At 35.4% G+C, this 26122-nt stretch overlaps 1 protein-coding gene across 2 annotated transcripts in view; it reads left to right on the forward strand.

Annotated features, from left to right (window-relative positions):
• Positions 1-24506, forward strand: part of LOC149801749 (cytochrome P450 3A24-like) — a 41061-nt gene extending 16555 nt beyond the window's left edge. For both annotated transcript variants that reach the window (XM_089956077.1, XM_089956078.1), the window contains 11 exons: positions 437-533; positions 1003-1119; positions 3310-3398; positions 4139-4287; positions 12703-12824; positions 17089-17194; positions 20501-20658; positions 21202-21290; positions 22837-22974; positions 23348-23510; positions 24206-24506. In XM_089956077.1, coding sequence (XP_089812203.1) covers positions 437-533; positions 1003-1119; positions 3310-3398; positions 4139-4287; positions 12703-12824; positions 17089-17194; positions 20501-20658; positions 21202-21290; positions 22837-22974; positions 23348-23510; positions 24206-24280 — 1303 coding nt within the window. In that variant the 3' untranslated portion in view covers positions 24281-24506. The remainder of the gene's footprint in view (positions 1-436; positions 534-1002; positions 1120-3309; positions 3399-4138; positions 4288-12702; positions 12825-17088; positions 17195-20500; positions 20659-21201; positions 21291-22836; positions 22975-23347; positions 23511-24205) is intronic.
• The last annotated feature ends 1616 nt before the right edge of the window (positions 24507-26122 follow it).

Raw genomic sequence — 26122 nt, forward strand, 5'->3', positions numbered from 1 at the left:
TCCATCCTTTAAGGTTTACTGCTTTCATATTATTGGCAATGTTGTTTCCTTTGCCCCTAAAATCATTTTTGCAAGATTATAAACCTTACTTATTTATATATCAGTCCTACACTATAGGCCTGTAAAAAAAATTGTCTTTGTTAGATATGCAGCATACATTCTTACTGATCCTGTGTAAGAACATATACTTATGCCTACAGGTAATTTAGGCACATATATCTTACTTTCATCCACACGAGGCTTTGTGATTAAGACATTTTATTGAAATGAAAATGTCGATACGTTTTGAATGACACAATGTCATGCTGCGGCAATAACTCTGATGTCTGTTCACTGTGATGTATATTTATTGTTTCTAAATAATAGTTTCATTATTGTTGTCATTAGTATTGTTGCTGATGACATTATTATTATTATTATTATTATTATTATCTAGAACTTTCTTTGGAAACTTGCCTCAGCTGTTGATTACCGACCCGGAAATGATCAAGGAAATATTAGTGAGAAGATTTTCAGAATTTACAAATAGAGCGGTGAGTTGTTACTCGATTCATTTACTAATATTTGATTTTCTGTATTTAAAACATATTAGAAACAATAATAAATATTCACAAACATTTTTTCTTTCCTTTTTGAGACACATTTACTTCCTTTAAGCAACAGTATTTTTGTCTCCTTCATTTGAGAAGGTGCTAGACAGTTGAACTGTCATGTATCTAAAAATGCAACATGAATCGTCTATTAATAATATTCTTGAAAACTAAAATATTTTCAATGGAATTTCATAGCTTAGGAATTCAAGTACCAAACAAAATGATTTCAACAGTAGTAAAAGAGCATGTACTATATACAAATATTCATTTGTGTGCTTTTTATCATCTCTTACGTAACTGTGCATTCAAGTCCACGATATCATTGTTTTAGTATGATGCTCAGTAAATATGTCACAGCTTCAACGTGTTATTGTTTCTGTAGTTATTATTATTATTATTATTATTATAGCAATCTTTCCGAGATGTCGAGTTCTTTGATTCCGCAGTAAATGTGGCTCTGGGGGAACACTGGAAATTCCTACGATCAACACTAAGTCCCACATTTAGTTCTGGCAAAATGAGAAATGTAAGTTGTTTGATGTTTTTTAGCATTCATATTTGTTTTTGCTCCAAACATTATTTATCGTTTCAACTAAATACAAATGTAGGCTAACAAACACCGTTGTCATTAGATTTATTTTAACACGGTGCGATTTAGAGAGATAAATTAAAAATGTGAAATAACAGGAAATGTAAGTAAACGTTCAAAACATGCATGGAATTTTGCAATATGATACCAAAGGAAATCTCGAGTAGTGAACGGTACGTCTTGTCATTGGATGAAAGAGGTTACAATGTATTCGATCTACTAATAATTTTCAACATAAAAACTCACTGTCTCCCCAGAAAATCTGTGTGATGAATACGTATAACATTAAGCATTCTAATTCTCGGCATCACTTACTACTCGGCAACACTAGAATCCTCGTCATCACTTACTACTCGGCAACACTAGAATTCTCGTCATCTCGGCATCACTTACTACTCGGCAACACTAGAATCCTCGTCATCACTCAAATCATTCGCAGCGTAAAACCTTCTCTTGGCTACAGCCTGCATCCTCGTCGGATAGAAACAACCGAAAAGTTGAACATGAATTTTAGGTGACAGCATTTCAATTTTCCCAAGCTTTTCTGAGTATATGTTACAATGTTACCTTGGAAACGGAGGTTATATATACACCGTTGAAAGGATAAAAGTTTTAAATACTAAGAAGCACATTCTATGCTTTGATTTTCATATTTACAGAAGCCAAGAAAAATAAAACCCTGAACTATTTACTTTATTAGACTGGCAATGTAAATCAACAAAATGTAGTTACAAATTTAGATTAAAATATCACATGAAACATCTCGAAATGTAGCAACAACATGTTTGTTTAGTGTCGGGGTCGGAACTGCGAAGTACAACTAAAGATGGGTTTTATCCTCCCAGCAAATGTGTATTATCCATATAGCTATATAAAAATTTCTTTGGCCTAAGTTTGGGCTAAGGACATTAGACGAGCACAATACGTTGATAATAATAATAATAATAATAATTCCTACCAAGACTCAAGAAGTATTCATATATATAGCAATTACCAGTGGAAGAATCACGTTCGTAAGCCTGTCCAAGTTTGCATGCCTTATGTGCTTGAATATTTGGACAATATTGCAGAAAGAGAAGGGGTGGGTCTGCGATATAGCAAAAAAATAACAAGGCATATATGTTACTTTAATGCGGACTTATAGGATATAGAGATCCTTACTGCTTCATCAGTTCAAACCAGAGCTCCATCCATTGTTCGAGCTAACCCAGGTATCAAAAAACCAAAATCCGTTTAAAATATAATGTTTCTGCTACTATGCATAAACAAAGTTTTTGAAAGTTTATTAGGTCAAAGTAATCGACATTTTGACCTTTGATCCCAAACAGGGATGAAAGGATAGGATGCCAAAAATGATATCCCTCTTGTTCATGGTTTACGTATGGACAGATAACTTACAAGTTTCGCGAATTTCATTCCAGTGAATTAGGACGATGAATGTTAATGAAGGAACGAAAGGGCAGACAGACAGAAGGATGATATTTCTGGTGCCAATGTCCATCCGTCCGCCCGTTAGCACAAGTTTTATTTTATGCTACTCGTCCTTACCTACTTAGGAATTGCCATGAAGCTTGATACACATATTCATCCCATGATGCTAGCTGGTTCCAAATGAAAGTGCTGCTCGGACATCCTTCATGAAAATTGTTATTGTTACTCCTCATGCATGGATGGCCATATCAACAGGGACCAGTGATGCCTAATTGGTCTCAATAGAAAATTGAGCTGGTTTGACGTCCAATATAGTCGCAATGGCAGCCATATGAAAATCTTGTCATTTCCTCGTACCTTGAATAGAAAGTATTGCATTTTCACAAAAAGACTTCTTATGATGTCCAATTGGTCTTAAATGAAAATGGTGCTCATCTGGTATACAATTTAACAGCGACATAAACAGATACACACATATACAGATGTTTAAAGTATTTCATATATGTGATTGTTTTATCACCCTCTTTTTACTAAAACAATCAAAATATTTCAATCTTGCAAGTGTTTCAGTTCATTGATTTATTTTAAATTTAGTCTCTTAAACACTCAGTGTGTTCTGAATACCACATATGCATGTGAAGAGCTATAATTTATTCGTATATCTCTTACTTATGCTTTCACTGTACCTGGTTTTAGATGACGCCCCTCATATCTCGATGTTTGGAGAAACTGACCCGAAATGCAAGGAACATGTCAGAAGGTGGAAAATCTGTAGAAATGAAAAGGTACGTGTTTTAAGTAGGTACTTTTGCCTATTATTTTGTCTATACAGAATAAAAAGAAGAGAAGCTTAATAACTTTTGACTTATTCCTGTCGATTCGGAATACCATTGAATAAGCAGTCCTTCTCATTATGACTTTTGTTGAAAGATTCCGAAATTTGTGAGGTGTAATACATTTTCTAGGAATATTATAGCTAACGTTTTGTGAAAATTCAGCCTATTTTGTAAAAACACATATACACATATCACAAAGCAAAGGAGGCATGTGCATCTTCCCCCAGAGCTCGGCGTGAACAGCATTTGTTAAAGCCGCACCGTGTGATGTACAATGAAACCGGGATAAAACCACGTCACTGATCCGATGCGGTCCGCAAGCCGTTGCTTGCGCATGCGTGGTTTACAACGTTATAAACCACTGATTTTTCTCCTCTTCAGTATTATCAGCAGACTTAGTAACATCTTTTGGACTATGTTATTTTCCATGTACAACTATTTTATAATAGAATATAAAGATTCAGCTTTGTGCTTTTAATTTCCAAATGAAATAGCAAGGATAGATTCCGATAGCGCTCCATGCAAAGTTTAATATTAAGATTGCTACGATCAAGTTCTATTTTCTTTATTATCATATATGTTTACTTAGGCCATGTCACTTATGATCTGACTTACGTATGCAAATATTGCTAGCGTGTAATAAAATTTCTACCGAGCATTCAAATGACATTTCCCAACTTTGCTTGCAGCTTGTTTGGAGCCTTTACGCTGGATGTGATATGCAGTACGGGATTTGGCATAGAGGTTGACTCCCAAAGTAATCCCGAAGATCCATTTGTTGTGAATGCCAGGAAAGCCATGTCAGCCAATATACTCGGGATACGGTTTCTATTAAGTAGTAAGTGCAATCATTCCACCACTTGTGTTAGGTTAACTAACATACTTACATTTACTATCCAATTTTCCGTTGAACATACAAATGGAAAGGGGTAATGTATATGCCATTACTAATCATCCAACACACCATTACACAGTTTTATGGGGCTGGGGGTCATGCATACACACATACGCACACATACCAATGGAGTGACGTAGGTCTAGTATGATTTTAACACATAATGTTTAAACAAAAACACCATCACATGTACACAGAGGGAATGGGGTAGACGTTTGACTCCACATAGACTGCTATCAGTATGAAACTACACACAAGAGATAACTGTTGACGAATTTTTGCTTACCCGCATCTTAATTCTTTTAATACGGATGACAAGACTGGTAAAAAGAAATCCTGAAGTCTTTAATATGCGTTGTATAGGGATTCCTTTGAGATTTGGAACGTTGCCAACGAGAGCGCTCTTTGTTCTGACTGAACCAATTACAATGCATCTTACTTGACCAATCTATGGCCTGTTTGTATTCTCCAAAAACAACACTGAATAGATTGTCGCATGATTCAGTTCGTGTTTAAGATATTATTTTTACTCTGAACCACGACAGACTAGGGTTGATTACAGTTCAGTAGAGTATCATGTCTGACATGACCGCGAATAATGTGTGTTTGGCTAGGTTTTGTGGGATTTACCTTCATTTTTCAGCACATGCTATGCTGTACATAGCAGCCAGTACGTATGGTGGAGGCAGTTACCAGGAAGATCCCGTGACCCACAGGAAGCTACTAGTAATCTTTCTCACATACCCATGCTGGTCGAGCCGGGACTCAATCCGGACAAAGGTTAAATAAGGGCGTCGAAGATCACTCTTCCGGCCCAGGCTCTGTATTGGGGTAGACCTATAATCCTTCCTTATAGCACTCATGACAATACCATTGTGACTGCTCATGCTGCTGCTGATTATGCTGTTGCTACAAATAAATCGGTAGCATCATAATTTCCAGACGCTTTTTTAACTTTTTATCATCATCGCTGGAATTTCTAATGTCATCGACGGTGCCCACGTTAGTATACCATTATTTCAAGAAGAAGCAAGACGATTTCTTCAAAGGCAGAAATGGGTAGAAGCGACATGTCTACAGCAACAAGACGATGAGAATACAAGCGATACATTAAAAAGATGTCTCAGAGGTCTACATTGTGAGATCAATAACACCGTAGATATTTAACAACTGATCGTGAGTAAATTATAATAGATAACCGCATTATATCAGTCTTCTTCGTTAAAGCCAAAGAGTAAAAGACTACTCCTATAAAACTAATTAAACCATCAGCTACAACAAATATAACAAAATCTGCAAAGAGGTCTATGCCAGTGACAGTTGAACGAAGGAAAGGATTGAGACAGTTAGAACTCACGATGGAAAGTCTATGATATTTGAAGATCGTTTTCAAACCCGTATCGCTCAGAAAAAATATGATCATTCTTGATTGCCAATAAAGGATGTGTTTTGGTAGGAAGAAAAAGTCTGAATGAAAACGAAAATAGTTATCCACGCATTGATAGAATTTGGAAAATTAGGAAGATGAAACTAATGAAAGAATCAGCATAATTTGTTTCTTACTTAGTTTGGGTGTACCGTAGTAAAGAGAAATAACAATACGTTTGAAACACGCGATTTCACAAAAAATCTATTTAACTTTTTCTGTTTTATTTCCCCTGGCCTCTGGTCATGTCTTCTTGGCGTTTGGGTTTGCATTTATTGGAGGGGATATCTTCTTCACCATCACTTTCTTCTTCTTCCGAAATCTCCAGTATTTTTTAAATCTTCTTTCGTTTCCTTGTTCGTTTTTATTTACCTTAACTTTTCTTTTGTGTTCAAGATACACCAGGAACCAATGTTCTCGCTTGAGACACATTAAACACGCACTTGTACTTTTGTCCATAGACTAGGTTTCACGGTTGCTATGATATTTAGCAACTTTACTTTGACCTTGTGGACATTCTGGATCCCAAGGTCCTTTTCCTTGACAGGCATAACTCGTATAGTCACTTTTACCTCGGGAGTAGTTTTAAAACCTCCCCATATACAGTGCTTGATGACGTGTAATTTAATTTAGTTTAGCCCTTCTTGTCATATAAGAGAAGTGCGCGATGATCTGTAGTCCGTCGTCCGTCCGCACCAGGTTGCTTCTGTTCCTAAACTATTTAGAATATTGCATTGAAACTTAACACACACATTCATCCCATGCTGGTGTTGGTTCTAAATGAAAATGCTGCTGCTCGGGTATCCAATATGGCCAACACATCGGTCATCTTTAAAATTTTGCTAACGCCACTCCTCCTGAATCGATTTTCAAAAGAACTTGGGGTTTTTATCGAAAGAGATCTTATTAGATCTAGCTGTTCTAAATGAAAATTACCGCCACAGTGTACACCTTGAAAATCTTATTCTATTTCTAGTGAATGGATAGTCATATCAACATGGGGATTTTCGCTACAATACTTTTTATGATGTCTTGCTGATGCTAAATAAAAATGTTGCCGAGCTGATATCTAATATGGCCGCCGCGGCAGTCATTACGAAAATATTATTATCGCTACTTTTCCTGAGTGGATGGTCATATCAGCATCGGGTTTTCAGTAGCTGATCCAAATAAATATGATGCAAATCTGACATACAATAAGGCCACCATTTCATCCATTCTAAAAGTCTTGTTAGCACAAAGCTACTTGAGTAGAAAGTCACATTGATTTGGGGATTATCACCAATAGACGTCTTATGATCTTCCAGTTGATCTTGAATGAAAATAGAGTGTATCTGACGTCAACTATGGCCGTCACAGCAGCCATCTTGAAAGTCTTGTTATTGCTGCTTCTGACTAGATGGTCATATGTCGAAAAGTGTTTTAACCTTTATTCCTCTCCAAATTCACGGCTATATCAAAACGGGGTTTTCTTCAGTAGACTTCATATGTTACAGAGTTGGTCCTAATTGAAAATGGTAACAGTCACACATCACTTATGGCTGCCATATCGAACGTCTTAAAGATATTGTCATCACTTTTCCCCCTGAATGAGAGGGCCCCGAGTGGCCGAGTGGTCTAAAGCGCTCTACGTTATGGATCACTGCCATCTCACCTCTGTCTGCGTGGGTTAGAGTCTAGGATTCGGCCAATGTGGGTATATGAGAAAGCTTGCCAGTAGCTTCTCGTGGGTCGGTGGTTCTTCCCGGTTTTTTTTCCGAGTTCTTCCTCCACCAATAATACTGGCCGCTATGCATAGCCTATCATGTGCTGAAAAATGACGTTAAACAAGACAACAACAATTCCCCTGAATGGATAATCATTATGAAATGGAATTTTCACCCAAAATTTTCTAATGACATCCACTTTGTCCAAAATAAAAATGGTGCCAAGTTGACAGTCAATATATGTGCCAACACCAGCTCATTGGGAAATTTTGTTATTGCTGAAGAACATCAGAGATGGTTTTACCACTCGGCATTTAAAATGAAAAATTCGGCTTATCTAGAATTCCTGGAAATTCTTTTCGTATTGTATTGCGCCAATTCCTTCTAGGGACTCTGGTTATTATATCGCTCAACAGAAGTTGGATCTTTTGTTGGTCTTCCATCTTTAAAGGTTGAAAGTCTTAGGAGAACTGTACGATATCGTCACAGATAGATCCCTATCACGTAATGATAACAACATTCTATCGAGAAGCCCGAAATAAACCGACCACGACAACTTTCTGTGTCGCCTAGCAAAAGGAGAACAGTGTTTGCAATAGCGCACTTGCGATTTCGAGGAACAAAACTTATCACCACCATCATCACAATTTGGATCGTCAAAGAGTAAAAGTCGCTCGGTAGTCCATGAGTATTAGTTCCATATCCTATTTATGAACAAGGTGACTTCAATAATGTTTCGAATGACAGCATGTACCCACACAGTCCAATTTAGAGATTTCAGAAGTCGCCGCATGGAAATTGGTTGCGTTTATCGTGAACAAGTCAGAGTCTACGATGTGCAAGTTGAAACGATAGTTTTAGAATCAGGATCAAGATTGAGTGGGAAATTTTTATTACCAATGAAAGTTTAAAAATTTCCCGTATGGGTCGAATTTAGCAAACCTGCAGAATTAAAGGTTTCCAAAATAGTTACCAAAATTGACTGCATGCGGTAATCTAATGAATTCAACATCACACATTTCACCTCCTTCAGTTACTGGACGAGGTCGGAAATTGTGATTAGCTGATCAAATCCCGACACTCAACAGAGGTATATTGAAGACTCACAATGACCAAGACATTATGCATTAGCACGTGCCATCATGGTAGCTAGAGTTAAACAGAGACCATCACTATACCGGAATGAAAGCCATTATGGTTGAAAAACTAGAACATTGTACAGACCTAAACAAAGAAGAGATACAGATACACTTTTTTTTAAACAGGATATAATTCTAGAAAAAAAAAGAGCCGTAGTCTGACCTCATAAGGTACGGAAATTTCAAGAAGTGTTACTTCAGGTCATACTTTGAAAGTTTACCCACAAGCAATACAAGATCGTTTGTTTTGTGGTCATACTTTTCTGGACGAAAAATGTATTCACATCAGTAATTAACAAAATCACTTTGATGACATTACTAATATTAAATTTTATCGGATACATTGACTTTTTAAAAACAAAGGTGACAAAAGAGTCAAAGATTGAGAGAATCATTTAAATAGTTACTGTTTGATGATGAATCCTTGTTTCCGAGGGGCAAAGAAAAATTCGATGTTCCACATGCAATAGCCAATTTGTGATTGAAATTATAAAGTGAAATAGTTTCAATAGAACAAAAGCGTTTGCGAATGATTGTAAGTGTGTCAAGATGTAACCAGGATGTTTGTTCCATTTCGAACGATACACATTTATTCAGGAGAGAAACCTTGTCCTAAATGTCATCGCTTCCTCGTCGGTGTTACTTTCATCTAATCATCAACGAGGAAGACGAATTAATGGATAACCAGAACCATAAGGAAACTATATTGAACCATCGCGTAGACTTAATCTATTTTAAACGTCCACAAGACACGATAATTCGCATTCCTAACAACTAAGTGTGAACCATGGTTACGATTGCCACCTTAAGTGTATCAATTGTTGGACCGTAGATATTCAACCAAGGCCTTTTCTATGATACATTGAATTACTCAATAGAAGTGGATACATGTCAAAAAACAGTAGAAGAATGGAGGTTAGACATTACTCCGTCGATGGTTTTGATTTGGAAAAGCTGAGATCGTATACCAAGGGTGCACAACACCCAGCCCGTGGACAGGATCCGGCCCGCGAACGTTTTCTGTACGGCCTTCAGGACAAATTAAGTTAACTCATAAATCTGTTGCGCGAAGAGTAATTATATTAAAGAAATTAGTGTTTGCGGCCCTCGAGTATTCTTAGAAAATGCAATCTGACCCTTGGCCTTAAAAGTTTATGCACCCCTGTCGTATACCGACAAGACTGGACAAGATATGAAATATATGTCATACACCAATATCATGCCAACAAGGAAAGGAGGAAGTGAGGAAAGTAGTGGAAAAAGAACTGATCACTTTAGTTTGAGTATTATCTTCCACACCTATTTCTCTTGGTACACGAACGCATCCATGAAAACGGAAAAGCACCGGAAGTTGGTTCACTTAATGAGCAACAAGAACCCACTCTTGGGCATGATTTACTGCATTCTTGGATGTGCTGATGGTTACAGACGAAACACTATAATTTGCCGACAAATCCATATTCAGAAGTGTGATATTCCATTACGTATGATATCGTTTCAAGAACAATCGACATGCGCGCTGTACAAACCGTGGCGACTCAAATTTCCAAGAAGTTTTTGGAACAGGTTGATATCGATGATTTATTGCAAGTTGTTTTCATAATCTGCTTGAGTTGTAGCTTATACTTTAAAAACAGGTTCTGAGTTTGTGCGAGCTTGGAAAATGATGTTCAAGCAAAGTGGTCGACATACTCGTGTTTGCAAGGGACATTGGCTCCGAATTTCGCAGTCAACAAATTGGAAACGAACTAAAGAAACGACACATTCATTTTTTCACGACCAAAAATTCTAAAATTAAATCGGTTGTCTTCAAACACTTTCGATAAATATTGAAAGAACTTATGTAGGAATATTTTACACTCGAATAGATACTAAGATTCAGCGATCTTTCTTTTTCTTTATTAATCGATGACTTTTGAGGCAATAAACGAAGAATAGACACTAGGTCGATAACCTTTCCAACATACGTTTACTTCTTTGCTGTCACGTATTACTCATTACGTGTTCTATAAAGCATCTAATATCATATATGTTTTTCTTGGTCACTCCTTGAAAATCGGGAAAATAAAATGATCGTTTAAAAGTGTATTTGATCATATCTTCGAATTTATAGTTAGGTAGGTGACGTAAATGGACGTGTTCCGTCCCACGAAACAATTATGTCGTCCACTTGGGTAGATATCTCTTGATAAAAGTCCGTTTGGATATGAAATCTTAATTTGTTTTTAACACAAAGGTAGGATGTAAAAAACGATGACACGTTATCAGAGGCTTTCAAACAATCGAACAAAAACTTCCACTTAATTTTGGACAGTCACTTGTTCTGGTGCAAGTCCGAAATTGTGACGATACGATTGATTGTTAACTTTCACAAGACGTGGAATCCATGCATATACATTTCGGCCTCTTCGTACAATCCGTATCATCCAGAGAAACAAACTCTGCAGAAAAAACAGTAGCAACAAAACAATTGTGAGTGTGGCCTGCACAATATGTCCTAAAAAGCACACCGAATTTCCTGTTAGATTGCTGTTGTGTATTGTCAGGTTTCTGTGGTGCATTGTGAAATTTCAATGAAATTCTGTCAATACCAACAATGAGCTTTGTACCAGGGTCAGTTGTGTACAAGTTTGTTAAGTAGCATCGTGGGCAATGCGAAGGAGCTGTTGATGAGATATACCAAACCAGTTCCATCACTACAGCGTCATCCGGGACTGCAAGACGTTGTGTACCAGACCGTTTGACCATAAAGTTTATCCGCAATAATTACATCAGATCGTACATATTTCTGTTTGAAGCCACATGACAAATGGGTAAACAACAGTACACATAGCATTTCTAACAACAATGGAGAAGGGTACTGTTTCTGCTTGGAAGGAAGACAAAGTAGAAGAATAAGAAATAGTATTGATAAGATGGTCAGGTAATGAGAAATCGTCATTGAAATGTTTTGTTCAACTCACTGACGCAAGAATCTAGCCACAACCTCGGGGCCCCGGTTGGCCTAGTGGTCTAAGGCGCTCGTCTTTAAAGATCACTCACGCACCAAATCTCTGTCAATATGAATTCAAGTCTGGGCTAGACCAACGTGGTTGTGTGAGAAAGCAGGCCTGTTTCTTCCCATGCGTTGGTGGTTCTTCCTGATGTCTTTCGGGGCTCTTCCTTCACCAACTATACTGACAACCATGCATAGCTTATTATGTGTTGATTTATATCGCGAAACCCCACAAAACCAACACCAATAAACCTTCCTCTTTGTATGTGTAATCGTATATTATATGTTAAGTAAATCTTTATATGCCAGAATCTTCTGTTTGAATGTGTAATGCTATAAACTAAGGTCTGTATCAGTTTATGAGCTAACCCCATCCCATCTACACACCAATATTTCCGTGTGTAATGGTATATTGGATTGTAAGTATAAGAACAATCGCATCATAAGTTTCGATACTATCAAAGATCCATGAGGCCGACACAGATCCTACATTTACATTCAATCCCCATAATTCCCACAATGCCCTCATAAAATTAAAGTTCTGTAAGGCCGACACAGACCCTACATTTACATTAAATCCCCATTATTCCCACAATGCCCTCATAAAATTAAAGTTCTGTAAGGCCGACACAGACCCTACATAAAATCCCCATAATTCCCACAAGACCCTTCTAATGTTAAAGTTCTGTAAGGCCGACACAGACCCTACATTTACATTAAATCCCCATAATTCCCACAATGCCCTCATAAAATTAAAGTTCTGTAAGGCCGACACAGACCCTACGTAAAATCCCTTTAATTCCCACAAGACCTTTCTAATGTTAAAGTTCTGTAAGGCCGACACAGACCCTACATAAAATCCCCATAATTCCCACAAGACCCTTCTAATGTTAAAGTTCTGTAAGTACCATAACGACATCCTCATATTAAAGGTCAATAAAGACCATGGCGATAATAATTTATAGCGGTATACGAGATACAGTTGATATTTTTCAAGATTAGATGACATTCTTGATTGTTCATTTTAGAAATGATATCAACAAAATTCTATTTGCAGTGTGAGGTCATACCATTTAACATTTTATATTACAGTGCTGTTTCCAGATTTTCAAATATTTTTTCGGAACATACCACTGATGGACCAGAAAGCACTGGATTTTTTCATAGAGGCAACCAAATCCGTAATGCAAGAGCGTAGGAAAAGCACGTCAGACGTAAGAATGTCTGTAGTTACTTTTAGTAAAATAATAAAATAAACTAGAGACAAACAGTCATACATATAATTATATTGTTATAAAGGATATACAATATATCAATTTAAATTATACATTTTTATATAGTGCATTAGCATTAAGTCCATTAGGATATAGAGTATCTAACTTATGAATCCAATAAGTTTCTTTCTATTCATGTCACCATGCACACTATCTATTGGCATGAAAGAAAAATCAAGTAGAGAGTGATTATTGGTGTTAAAGTGTGTTGAAACATTAGAGGAAAACTGAGGATCTCTATCATTTTTTTATATGAAAGCGATGATTGTTCATTCTCGTAGAAACTTGTTGTAGTATTTGTCGAACATATTGCATGCTACATTTTTACAGGTTATTAAATAAATCACATCAGTTGATATGCAGTTAGTGTTATCGCGTAGAGAAAATACCTCTTTTGTATTAGCACTACTGAAAGAAGTACTTTCTCTTATGTTTGCACATTGAGAGCACCGGTGTCTGTTGCATTTAGATGACGAAAAGTGTATTTTTTATTTTCTGTATGTTTAGTTCTGATTAAAAAATCTTGCAAATTCTTGGGTCTTCTATAAGCGAGAATTGGTTTACTTTTGAAAAGTGATTTGACGCTAGTTTTATTGGATAAATTTAGGAGACTATAATATTTATTAATTATACGACCTATATTAGGCAATGAAGGATTATATTGTATTGTGAAAGGAATTACATCTCTCTCTATTTTACAATCTGCTGTGTTTAAAGCCTCATGTTGAGTAAGATTACGGGCTTTGTTCAGTGCAGAATCAATTATGTATGTAGGATAATTTCTATTTTGGAAATAAGTTCATAATTTATTCAAAGAATTTTGTAATTGACAATCATCTGAAATAATGCGTCAGAATCTTTTGGCCTGGCTATATGGTATACCTTTTTTACATGACATGGGATGACATGAAGAATATTCTACATATTGGTGGATATTAGTTTCCTTGATATGAATATCTGTAGAGATAGTGTTTTCAATATTTTTTATTACATTTGCATCTAAAAATGAAACATGCGTACTTGATGCAGTATAAGTAAATTTAATTATCGGATGAAAATGATTTAGGCGATCAATAAATTTTTTCAGTTCTTCATTTGAATGGTTCTAGATCAAAAATATGTCATCTAAAAATCTTAACCAAACAGATGGATTAAACTTTTCGTTTTGAGAAAATCTTTTTCTAATTTACCCATGAAAAGGGAAGCGTATGAAGGAGCCATAGGACTACCCATTGCTGTACCCATTATTTGCATGTAATTCATATTATTGAATTGAATATAATTGTTTTTCAAGATAGGTTTTATTATTTTACATATATCTTCACTAGATAGTGTGCTATTATTAAGATTGTTATCAATAAAATATTTACATTCTTCAATACCATCTGCATGCGGAATGTTGGTATATAGTGATGTTACATCTAATGATACAAGGATTGAGTTATCGATAGCTGTGGAGTAGACTTCAACTTTTTAATGAAATCAGTGGTATCTTTAATGTATGAAGGAAGTGATTTCATTAAAGGTTGTAAAACACTATCAATAAATTTGGATAGGTTTTCAGTATATGAATTATAACCTGATATAATTGGTCGTCCTGGATAATTTAAAGGTAAATTATGGTCAGGATTTTTATGAGTTTTGGGTAATATGTAGAATTGAGGTGTACGTATGTTAAGAGGGAAAGTATCAAATTCCTCAATTACGGAATTATTATTTTTAGCAATCTCATTAATGCATGTTGAAATGTTTGATTTAATTTCTATTGACGGGTTTTTGTCAATATGTTTGTAGTATTTTCATCATTTAATTGACGTTCAACTTCTTTAACATAATCATCTTGATTCATAATAATAATAGTGTTTGATTTATCAGCCTTTTTAATAACTATACTGTCGTCATTCATTAGATTATATAAAGAATTAATTTCGTCCTTAGAAATATTACTATGATATTGCTTTTTATGATTATCAGTTAATATCTCTTTTGTGATCGCGTCAATATAAAAATCTAAATATGAATCACGTCCACTAGCTGGTGTAAAAGATGATTTAATTGTGTTAAAATAACCCATTTTTTTAGAATGAAAAGAAATCGATTTACTCTCTGAATTGTTGTATGCTTTATCATAAAAAAATTCTTTCAATTTTAAGCGTCTAGAGAAATTAAAAATTTCTTCAGCTAATTTAATTTTATTGTGACATTTTGGTTTGGGACAAAATTTTAGCCCTTTGCCTAACAGTATATAGTCATTATCAGTTAATATTCTACGTGAGAGGTTTAAGACTGTTTCTTTACCTCTCTTAATTTGTTTTCTTCGCTTTGTTTCTTTTTTCCACTCTCTTCTACTTTTGAATCTGTCGAACCTCCTATTATTTTGTCTTGTGATGTCGTCTCTATTAGACCTTGTAAAATTTTTACCAGGTTTGACAGTCTTTCTCATGGTCACTATTTCTGATTCTCCTCGTTTTACGGCTTCTGCGTATGTCTTCTTTGTTGTGCCCTGGGGAGTCAAGTTTTTTCGCTGTTGTTCATCCTGTTGGTTCTTGTTTGAAGTTTCAAAATTCCTACTTATGTTGACTCTTTGGGTTACTGAAGTTTTGGGAGGTGCTATAGGAGTATTACTCTTCCTTGCAGTAGTTTCTATGGGTTTTGAATACTTCCTTTCTTGCTGTTTATTACTCTGTTTTGTGATAATTTGTTGCTTTTCTGCTGCTGTTTTTTCGGTTGTTGATGGATTATATGCTGTTCTTCATTTTTTTGCCTTGATTATTTTTCTCTTCTTTACTCTTTCGTAAATTGTTCAGTTTTTTATTTTGCTTCAGAAGTATATCATTTTTGGTTGATTCTGTTTTTTGATATACTTCTTGGTCGAAACTGAAAAGTCTTTGGCCATCTATTTTCTTCCTCAGTTCTTCCCTAACATTTTCCATCTGTTTTCCGACGTTTTGTGATATTTTCTGCTGTTCTTCTGCTAATCTCTCAACTATGTTTAGCGAGACTTTATGTAACAGACTGTCGATAGAATCTTGGAAATCTTCATTTCCGCTTCCTATGTATATCTTCATTTTCAGTCGTAAACCTGATGGAACGATCCCCTCCTCAACACATTTGTTCAAGAAACTGCTGTGAAGGCTGCTTTTCATTTGTTTTTCAGATAGTTTCAATATTTGATATTTCAAAGACGTCATTACTCTCGGCGGATCATAATTTGATGCCATTATGTTGTTGAAAAATTTCAGAATTGTGATAAAAAACAACACAAACGCCGAAAATTTTGAAAAAACATTTCGTGCCTGAAGAAGCGTACATTAAATGCGAAACTAGTTGCACAGAATTTTCGTCGTTTGTGTTGTTTTTTTTAATCACAATTCTAAAGTTACTTTTAGAATTTTGAAGACGAAAAACAGTTTAAAGGTATGTTAGAGAATGCTTAAAGTGTCGTATGAAGATTATAATATATTCAATAAAAATTTAGACGTCAGAATATCTAGAAGACTATGTTGCTGCATTTTAATTAAACATTCGAAATTATCTGAGTAGAAATAAATATTTTTAATTCCACGATGACCGTCCAAGGAATATTTCTACCTTATGAACGAAAAGTATTTTTAGTGAAGTAATTCTATTTTGCATTGATATTGTGTTCGTTAAATTTAGTTCATTGCCGCAGTTCCTTCTTGGTGAATAATCTGACGGAAGCTCAAACCAAGGTCGTTGGATTGTTCCAGGTTTTCTGGATTATTCCTTGATAACTTGAAGCCAAATCGTGCGCCGTTTATTAAAGTATATAGACCCTAGATACTATCCACGAAACAATTCAAGTTTAATATTAGTCAATCACGTAGTCTAAAATACTCTTATTACATAGAACAATATTTATCAGACTGTTTTCCATTTGTACAATTGTTGGAAGGCGAAGCTTTTTTTTTCTCGAAAATTTCATTAGTTTTGTAGCTAATATATATTAATTTTAATAACGGCCCCGTATCAGGCAAAAATCTGTATTCTTTCTTTTAATATTTTCAAAACAAAATCCATGTTATTAAGTTATAATACATATCCTCGTGTCCCCAGCATAGCAGAAAAATGAGAATTAAACGTCTATGCGAAAATGGACCAATCAGAACCAACACAAGCAGCTGGTTCTGGAGCGACAGCTTATTCTAAGAGAATGGATCGTGGGTTTTGTTTTCCTTTACAGAATTATAAAGACCTCATTCAACTGATGATTAATGCACACAAAGAACAAAGCGACAAGACCACAGAAAATGAAGAAGGCATGAACTACGAGTCGTACAAAAAGAGGGGTAAGATCTTTTCTGTTACCGTAATTGGATGGTGGGAGGGATCATACGATAACGCCCAGTTTACACGCATGAGTACATGCATTCTTCCATTTCGAATCTTCCAAAAATTAATAGAAGACTGGGATGGTAGATATCTATTTTATGTTTTCATTCAATTTTGAACCATCTGCTTAGACCAAGTAAATGGAAGTGACTGGGTTTTGAGTGTATTGAGGAATAGTATAAAACACTGAGTCTTGGAAGATTTCTGGCTTCTACTTTCAAAACCAAATGTATCGGCCGTTACAGTAGGTTTTGTATTTTCCTTCATGTCTAATTTATCTTCTTGAAAAATTACCCTACCCATTTTTGTTCATACATAATTTTGTGTGTTGTGTTGAAATTTGATATTTCATCTGTGGTGATTTCAGAGACATGGATATAAGAAAAAATATCACAATCCAACACACACTCTCTAAAATAAAAACGATTATTTTCCTATACACAGTCTTTGATATTACAGAATTTAATTTTGACAAATATGCTGTCAAACCTACTTAGCGCACGACATACACATGTAAACCACCTCTGTGTCAAGATCCATTATTTGATACACTTCCCATTTTAAGTTTAGGTCTGAGTCTCTCTGCCTCTTGCAGATCTCGACCAACCATATTTTTTGTGTCCCCATACACATGGTGATATGGCTCATCCATTTGTCGGTCGATATAAATATATATACATGATCAGTCAACCTGAAGCCAACTAATTTAAACATAAAACACGTTCAAGCTTTTATTCAAGTAAAACAATAGTTATGTAAACGTTTGTAATCTCATCGCCTGTTTGTTTATTGTTTATCTTGTCTAGATGTTTGTATTCGCCTTTGAAAAAGACTCAGGGCTAGTGGCAAACTAGTTTCGCACTGTTAGTTTGCAGTTTAAAATTGAGAGGAAAATATCAGTAGATTTTGTAATTATTTTGCGGAAAAAGAAGAAAAATATTTTCTCGTTTCATTGCACTGATAAATTATAAGAACGCGCTTAATAACTTAATGTTTAATTTAGGACAATTGTTTGTTTTCATTTTGATTAATACTCTATATTTCCATTGAAAGGAGGTGTTCACGTAAAACATCAGTCTGATATACCCAGATTTTCACTCTAAACAGGTACCGTTAAAAGCATGAGTTTTCTTTAAACAGATGCCCAAATATGTTGCAATGTGTGTTTGCGTGTATGTCCAAATTATTGGCTCTGTGTATGTGGACCCATCTGTCTATCTGTAGGCATGCATCATATATATTGTAAGCAGCCTCTACTTCACGTCTGCTAGGAAGAGTTCAGTGAAGAAGTTCCACTAAAAAATAAAGTCAACACAAATGTTTAATGAGAGTAATACAACTAAAACGCTGGAAAGCTGTCATCTGTACAAAATATTCACTTGGATAAGATACTTATACTCTTGCAAAGAAACACTCGTTTCTTGCACTCTTGCATCGTAACAATTAGGTACTGAAGTTAATTTTCGATGGCTTGTAGCTGGATCATTCCAATAAAATGTCTTAGAACATAATAGTCCTTTTTAATGTTTAATGAATGGCATAATGACCGGAAACCATTGGGTGACTCCAACTGACGAGAATTGAAGATTTGCCTTGAATTCATTTTAGCTCAGGTTACCAATGAGATGGCAGATAACTGCACGACAATTTGGAAGATGAATTTACTTACTCCGGCATTTCCTATGTAATTACCAAAATGCTTGCCTCTGCATACTGTTAACAAAACGGACATTCAGATGTTCGAAATCTTGCTACTTTTACTAGCTTTTCACCTGAATAATGTCGAAATAATTTAAAACATTATTATTACGTTGACAGTCCTGTATTATTATTATTATAGCAATTTATATATGTCATTACTTAAAACGGGTGCTGAACTTCAAAATTCACTAATATTATGTTCCAGTTTTGAACTTGACCACGCTCTGCAGTTAGCTGGGAAGTATTGTCTTCCTCTCCAATATATAACCTTTGGTTTTCAACCATGTGACAGTAATGAACCAGTCAGAATTGGCAGACCAAATCCGCCAACGAATCAGATGTGGCGAAATGGCAGATAGTCTAACACAATTCTTTTGGTATCAGCCACATGTTCCATATATTTCAGGATATAAAACATTCTTGCATCTTATATCTTATTCTGTAGAAAACTCTGAGACTGAAACTCTATATCCTAATTTGTCTACATAGTTTTCAGTAGCAGAACAGTTCTCTAATGGATAAACAGGCACAAACTAGTGACAGGGTATAAAGGTACTATAAAAAAATTGGGGTTGCTACGGAGGTTGCAACTATGCGTAAAATAATTTGCATTACTCAATAAATCTAACAGTTTTTATGTAAGGTCAGTATATTTCAGATATTACTTTCGGCAATAAGTTCACCGTGACTTCATCTGAGTGTAAATTTATGTTAATCAACTACTGTAGTATCGAACCATCATTGTCATGGGTCACAAAAGTATAAAAATGGCGTCCATACGAACTTAATACTTTCAATAAAAAGTTCGTTTTCCGCGAAACACAAGCAACCTGAAACTTCATATTTAATACACGTGTTGTGGTGTTCCCCTCAAGCACCCACATAATGGAGAAAACACCTTTGATATTAAATGGGGTAATACAGACATGTAATTTTTGCAAGAAATGGTGCTGAATGTAAAATGTCAAACCTTGATAAGCCAAGTGTGATATAATGATCAACATGGCGATAGCTAAAGCTTATTGTTAGAGATTTCCTACGGGCATAATAAATATGGGATTAGCCAACTAGTAATTCAATATAATTTGGCTTGATGGACCGCAAGAAGTCTAAAAACATGTATATGAAGTGACGCGTTATCGAAAATAGGGAGACGCTATATGTTAAAATTCATGTAACCACATAGCAACCAATTCGCCACAATTACATGTTCCTGCACTGCCTAAGCTCTAATGAGCTAAACATGTAACACTAATATCTTAAAAGAAACATCTCTAATAACATATGGAGAATTCACATACATGATAATATTTTGAGAGTTCACGCCTGTACTAAATGTCAATCACAACCCCATTATGGTGCACACCTGTCTAACCCTGAGTCTATGATAATATATTTCCATTACTGGCTGACTGGTATTTGCATCTGTTTGACTGTCTGTCTGTCTGTCTGTGTATCCGTCTACCTGACTATGTATGTATGTATGTATGTATGTATGTATGTATGTATGTTTGTATGTATGTGTTTTTTTATATATGACTTTCTTTAATCAATGGTTGCAGGCTTGACAGACCGTGAGATTCTGGCAAATGCACTTATTTTCCTTCTGGCTGCCTTTGATACCACGTCCAGTTTGCTGACATTTGTATCCTACTGCCTTGCGGTGAATCAGGATGTTCAAGATAAGCTGATATCGGAAATTGACAAGGAATTATGCAAGGTAAACCACAAGTAATGCATGCCAGAAATTGACAGAGAATTAGGCTAGGTAAACTACAAATCGTGTATACCAGAAATTGACATGGAACTAGGCAAGGTAAATTACAATTCGTGTATGCCAGAAATTGATAAGGAATTAGGCACTATAACTGCAAGTCATGTATGCTTGTCCTGATAAATACAATATTTGAAACGATTTAAAGGGATGTCAGCTACTGATGTATTAATTTCTTCCTACTATATCCGTTTTGTCTTTAATTTAGCTACATATCGTGAAAAATTAATTTATATTTCCTTCTAAATACTTCTGCTGCATATTTCAATCTTACAATTCAGAATGGGCCTAATTTAGGATACACAATGCTTTTAATATCAAATTCATCGTCACACAATGGCCTATATTTTCAATTTTGCTAGGGTATCATTACTTCTGCCTTATATTTAAAGTTCAATATATATATATATATATATATATATATATATATATATATATATATATATATATATATATATATATATATATATATATATCTTTTTTCTTCAGAAACAACCAACTTATGACAACGTTTTCAAATTACAATACCTTGATATGGTAGTGAATGAGACACTTCGAATATACCCGCCTGCGACAAGGTTGGTATCTTCAGTGTTAATTTCGAAATATAAGTCGAACAGCATGTTACTCTAATTTAAAGCTCTAAAAGTCACAAACCAGTAGAGCTTATGTGAATTTCGTCAGTCCGTCATCTAGCACGTTTGTTATCATTACTAGTTCTAATCTACTTACAGGATTGCCATTAAACCTTACATGCACGTTCATTCCACAGTTTAGTTTGTCGTAAATGAAAATTTTCCGCTCGGACATCCAGTATGACCACCATAGTGGCCATTTTGAAAATATTTTTATCGTTACTCCTTCTTCATCTGTGGTCATATCAACATGGGGTTTTCACTGAAAGACTTCACATGCTGTCTATTTGGTCCTAAATGAAAATGAGCCGACCTAATATGGCTACCAGAAAGGCCATCTTGAAAATTTGTTGTCACTATTCTTCCTGAACGGATATCGTATTGACATAGGCTTTCCACCACGTTGAATGGAAATTTACCAGAAGGCTTCTTACGATGTCTAGCTGGCCCTAAATGAATATGGTGCCAATCTCATATCCAGTATGGCTGTCCAACTGTCCATCTTATGATTTTTGTTATGGCTGCTTCTACTGGATTAAATTTAATATTGACATGAGGCTTTTACTAGAAGACTTCTAAATGAAAAAGGTGCTAAGGTATATATATCACTTGAGACTACGCAGTGATCCCTCGTGAGGTATTTAGCTGAATCATAAAATCATCACAAGGCAAAACTTGACTTATATTCTGGGTTCTAGGTGTAACATGTAAATAACTAAAGAAATTTTGACGATATCTTAGCCTGGAATACAACATGAAAATACTGTGTGTCTTGTTACATAATGATGTCCTCACCCCAAGTTCCAAATGATCACAAAAGTGAATATCATTTTGTGACCTAATTCAGTATATGGACACTTGTGCATCACTAAATATATTTTGATTGACACCCACTTGTACATCATGATCATAAAGCATATTGAATGTGAAGGTCACATCAAGGTTAAATTTTACATTCTTACCTTTTCTGTGGCTTGCAATTTTAATAAAGTATATTCCGTCACGACTTATTCTGAGGTATTGTCGCTTACTAGATCCATGTCTCTGGGCACAGGGTCCAAGTCACTGCTAGATATCAATATTGTATTATCAACACGGTACAGACCCTTTGTCATGCGTTTGCGGGGATATTCTGAAAGCTATTCATTATATTACCCGTCTATTCAGTATTACTTTCAGCAATAGAGGAATTTATTTTTGGAAAAGAGTCTACAGTTTCATACCCAGACTTGATTTTGCTATCTCATTTTGTGCTTTGCATAGAATTTTATTCCTTTTTAAAACTAATTCGGTACATAATTTCTTCAGTATTTCATCAGATTGTCTCTGCGTGTCCTCTCCTTCCCAAAAGTCTAGTTGTCATTAGGAATGAAAATCTAGCGTCTTATTGTAGTACTCCATCTTATGCTACCATGCTTTGTTAGTAGAAATGTGCATACAGAGTAAATATTTGTGGTATATCATCTAATATTTAGGATATTTTTAACAGATTCAATAGAGAAGCATCAGCGGACACGGAAGTCTGCGGAGTTAAGATTCCGAAAGGGCTCAACGTGACGGTTGTGGTCAGTGCTGTTCATTATGATCCGGAGTTCTGGCCCAATCCGCGTAAATTTGACCCCGAAAGGTGACGTATTGAAATGTTTGGAGAGATTGAAGAGAGTGGAAAATTAAATTACTGCGAAAATTATTTTAAAGAGGAGAACACTATTTAAATGATTTCTTCCTGATCCGAACAATTTTAATTGTAAAGAAATAACAAGAATGCAAATTGATGATCAGGTTGTATATAACTTGGTAAAACTATTATATCTGTTAGATTTTGACTTAAAGAAACAAAGTAACTATAAGGATGATCAATAACTGTATTTTAAATCTTCACAATTTTATAGTCATTTTTATCAAAGTTGGGAACATTCATTCAGTCGTTCTGAGTACACATTTTAAAGCAATATTCCAAATATATAACGAGTGGTACGATACCTCCTTGATATTTGCAGGTTTTCCCCGGAGAACAAAGGAAACATCAAACCTTTCTCTTTCCTGCCGTTTGGAGCAGGGCCCAGAAACTGTATAGGAATGAGGCTGGCCTTATTGGAAGCCAAGATGGCGATTGTTGAAATGTTGCAGAATTTCAGATTTGTGACAGCACCCGAAACAGAAGTAGGCTGCTTCCATGTTTAGTGATATTTAAGTTTTATTTTTTTTGAATTGATTGTAGCATTGTTTGTATTAAAATAATCTAGGAATTAAATCAGTATAGCTACATACAGAGATAAGATTATAATATAAAATAAATATTTGGAATTATAAAAAGTAAAATGGTTGATCTGATGATGGCTATTTGCTGCTACTGTCAATGTTCATACGTATTTTTATTCTACATGTCGGTGTTAGTAGCGATTTGCTGCTACTGTCAATGTACGTAAGTATTTTTATTCTACATGTCGGTGTTAGTAACGATTTGCTGCTACTGTCAATGTACATAAGTATTTTTATTCTACATGTCGGTGTTAGTAGCGATTTAGTTCCCAGGTGATACATTCAATAAAGCATATTATTTTAAAAGATGTAAGGATGACAATCAAATTTGAAAGGGGAAGCGGTGGATCCCTCGTGAAGTACATTATCCATTAAAAACCCACACATTCTAACTTTTCTTTAATATTTATTTTAATTCAAACAAATAATGGGAACAGGTGCATAACGGGTCCTCCCGAAAAAATATAGATATAAACGATATTCAGAAGTCTATACCTTTTATCCGCATTAATTTCCAGGTTCTTTACGATATACCGTATATGCATAATAAGTGAATATCGTGGCATTAATGTAGACATTTTTTGGGGTATTTTCAGATTCCACCAAAGTTAGGCAAAGGTGCATTAACCAAACCTGCAAACGGAGTGTACCTGAAGCTTGAAGCTTTATGAAACCGGATACGTTTTGGTGCATGGAGTGCATTTTCAATTCAACAGCTATTGAATTACATCAACGAGTGATATGTGCTAATTCTTTTCTACTAATATTCTAACGATGGGACACTCCAGACCAGCCTTTAGTGACTGATATGAACACGAGATGCAACCACATTTCCATGTTTTTGTTTTTCTTATTAATGTTATTGTGACACATAATCTTATTAAGATTTCCAGCAGAGCAGTTGTTTCCTGATTCTGTACTAGCACAATATTTACCACAGTTTTGCTGATACGAGACATCTAGTCCGTCCATTCACTATTACATTGCATAACGCAAAGCAACTTGCTGACTAGTCGTAAAGTATTTCGCACTATAACGTAACTGTCAACCCAAATATTGCCTCCACTTCAATCAAATAACTTACCGGTAGTAGCTCGGTATATCACATGATAGACGACAAAATGGTCATCTGCTCAAGCAACACGACCGCTAGGTTAAAGATAAAACAACTACAATATAGAGTCTTGTATGTTCTCCAAGTTTATCACCCAGCAATAATCTCACTCAGTGAGATAAGTTTGGGTGAACTAAATGATATACATGTTTGCTATAAAATTCCCCGAGATAGTCGATAAGTGGTTATATACATCAATTTGACAACGGCAGTGCTAAGCTCGTAAACGGACAGAAAGAATTCTTGCATTTAACACAATGGAGGTTCTTGGCCTGGTGTCTATTCCAAGCTGGCTCTTGGTGATAGTGGCCTTCTTATTTCTATTAATTATGTAAGTCTGTCTGCCTGTCTCTCTCCGTATGTGTATATCCTTACTTATCAAATGGAAACAAGTAGTCTTACATCCGTCAGCGTTCTATCCAAGGAGGATTCGAGCTTATCATGCCTGTCAACCTTTTCAGAAGCCAAGTAGGGAGATTGAAAAACAAATAAGGAGACCAGGACGTAAAATAAGGAGATTTGTTTGCAACAATTTATCAGCGTCGTTTAGTCTATAACCACGTCCTTCTTGCAACGTGGTGTTGATCCTGCTGAGACATGAGAATCCAGCAGATACTGCCAAACCATGATGGTTTTATTTTTCACAGATACTTCGTCCCTTTTGATCGCTTCGGGTGATTCTTATCCGGGGCGCTTTCATTTAGTTCGCGTTTGGGCATTTTGAAAATGTTTAAAATGTTGATCAATACCGTAGATATATACTCGGTTGTATGCAAATTACTCTTTCACTTTAACACACATTTCATAATACCATAGCCCACAAATAATTAAATATTTCGCATTTAACCTTGATTCAAATATAACGATACAAATTGTCATTAATTCCACTAGTGAACGCAGTTTAATTAAATATGTTGTACTTATCATTTTGTCATAAAGTTCGTCACGTGATGAGTGTTCTGTGTAATTACCTCACAATAATATGCACAGATGCTATATTAGAACAGCCGCTCTGGTGGTTTAAGTGGTTATAGAGCATCCGCCTTGGACGCAGGATGTCGCGGGTTCGAACCCCGGCTGAGTCACACCAAAGACTTATAAAATGGTACTAGCAGCTGCCTTGCTTGGCGCTCAACATTAAGATGCTAGTGTTAGACACAGTAGCGATATGACTGAAATTATTAAAGCTACGTTTAAAAATAATAATAATAATACCTTTTTACAAGAGACAACACATATAAAATGGAAATTGCAATCTGTGAAGAGCATTTTTTGGATAGCTATTTCTGTTGGAGTTTTTCGGAACAAAAGAAAATCAGCAGGCATAATGTAATAAATGGGTTTTCCGCAAAAAAAATTGGAGAAATAATGAGATCAGGAGGTAGGCACAGATCGATAC

Source organism: Sinohyriopsis cumingii, chromosome 4 (genome assembly GCF_028554795.1).
Source record: "Sinohyriopsis cumingii isolate HCF-2022 chromosome 4, ASM2855479v2, whole genome shotgun sequence".
Lineage (NCBI taxonomy): Eukaryota > Metazoa > Mollusca > Bivalvia > Unionida > Unionidae > Sinohyriopsis > Sinohyriopsis cumingii.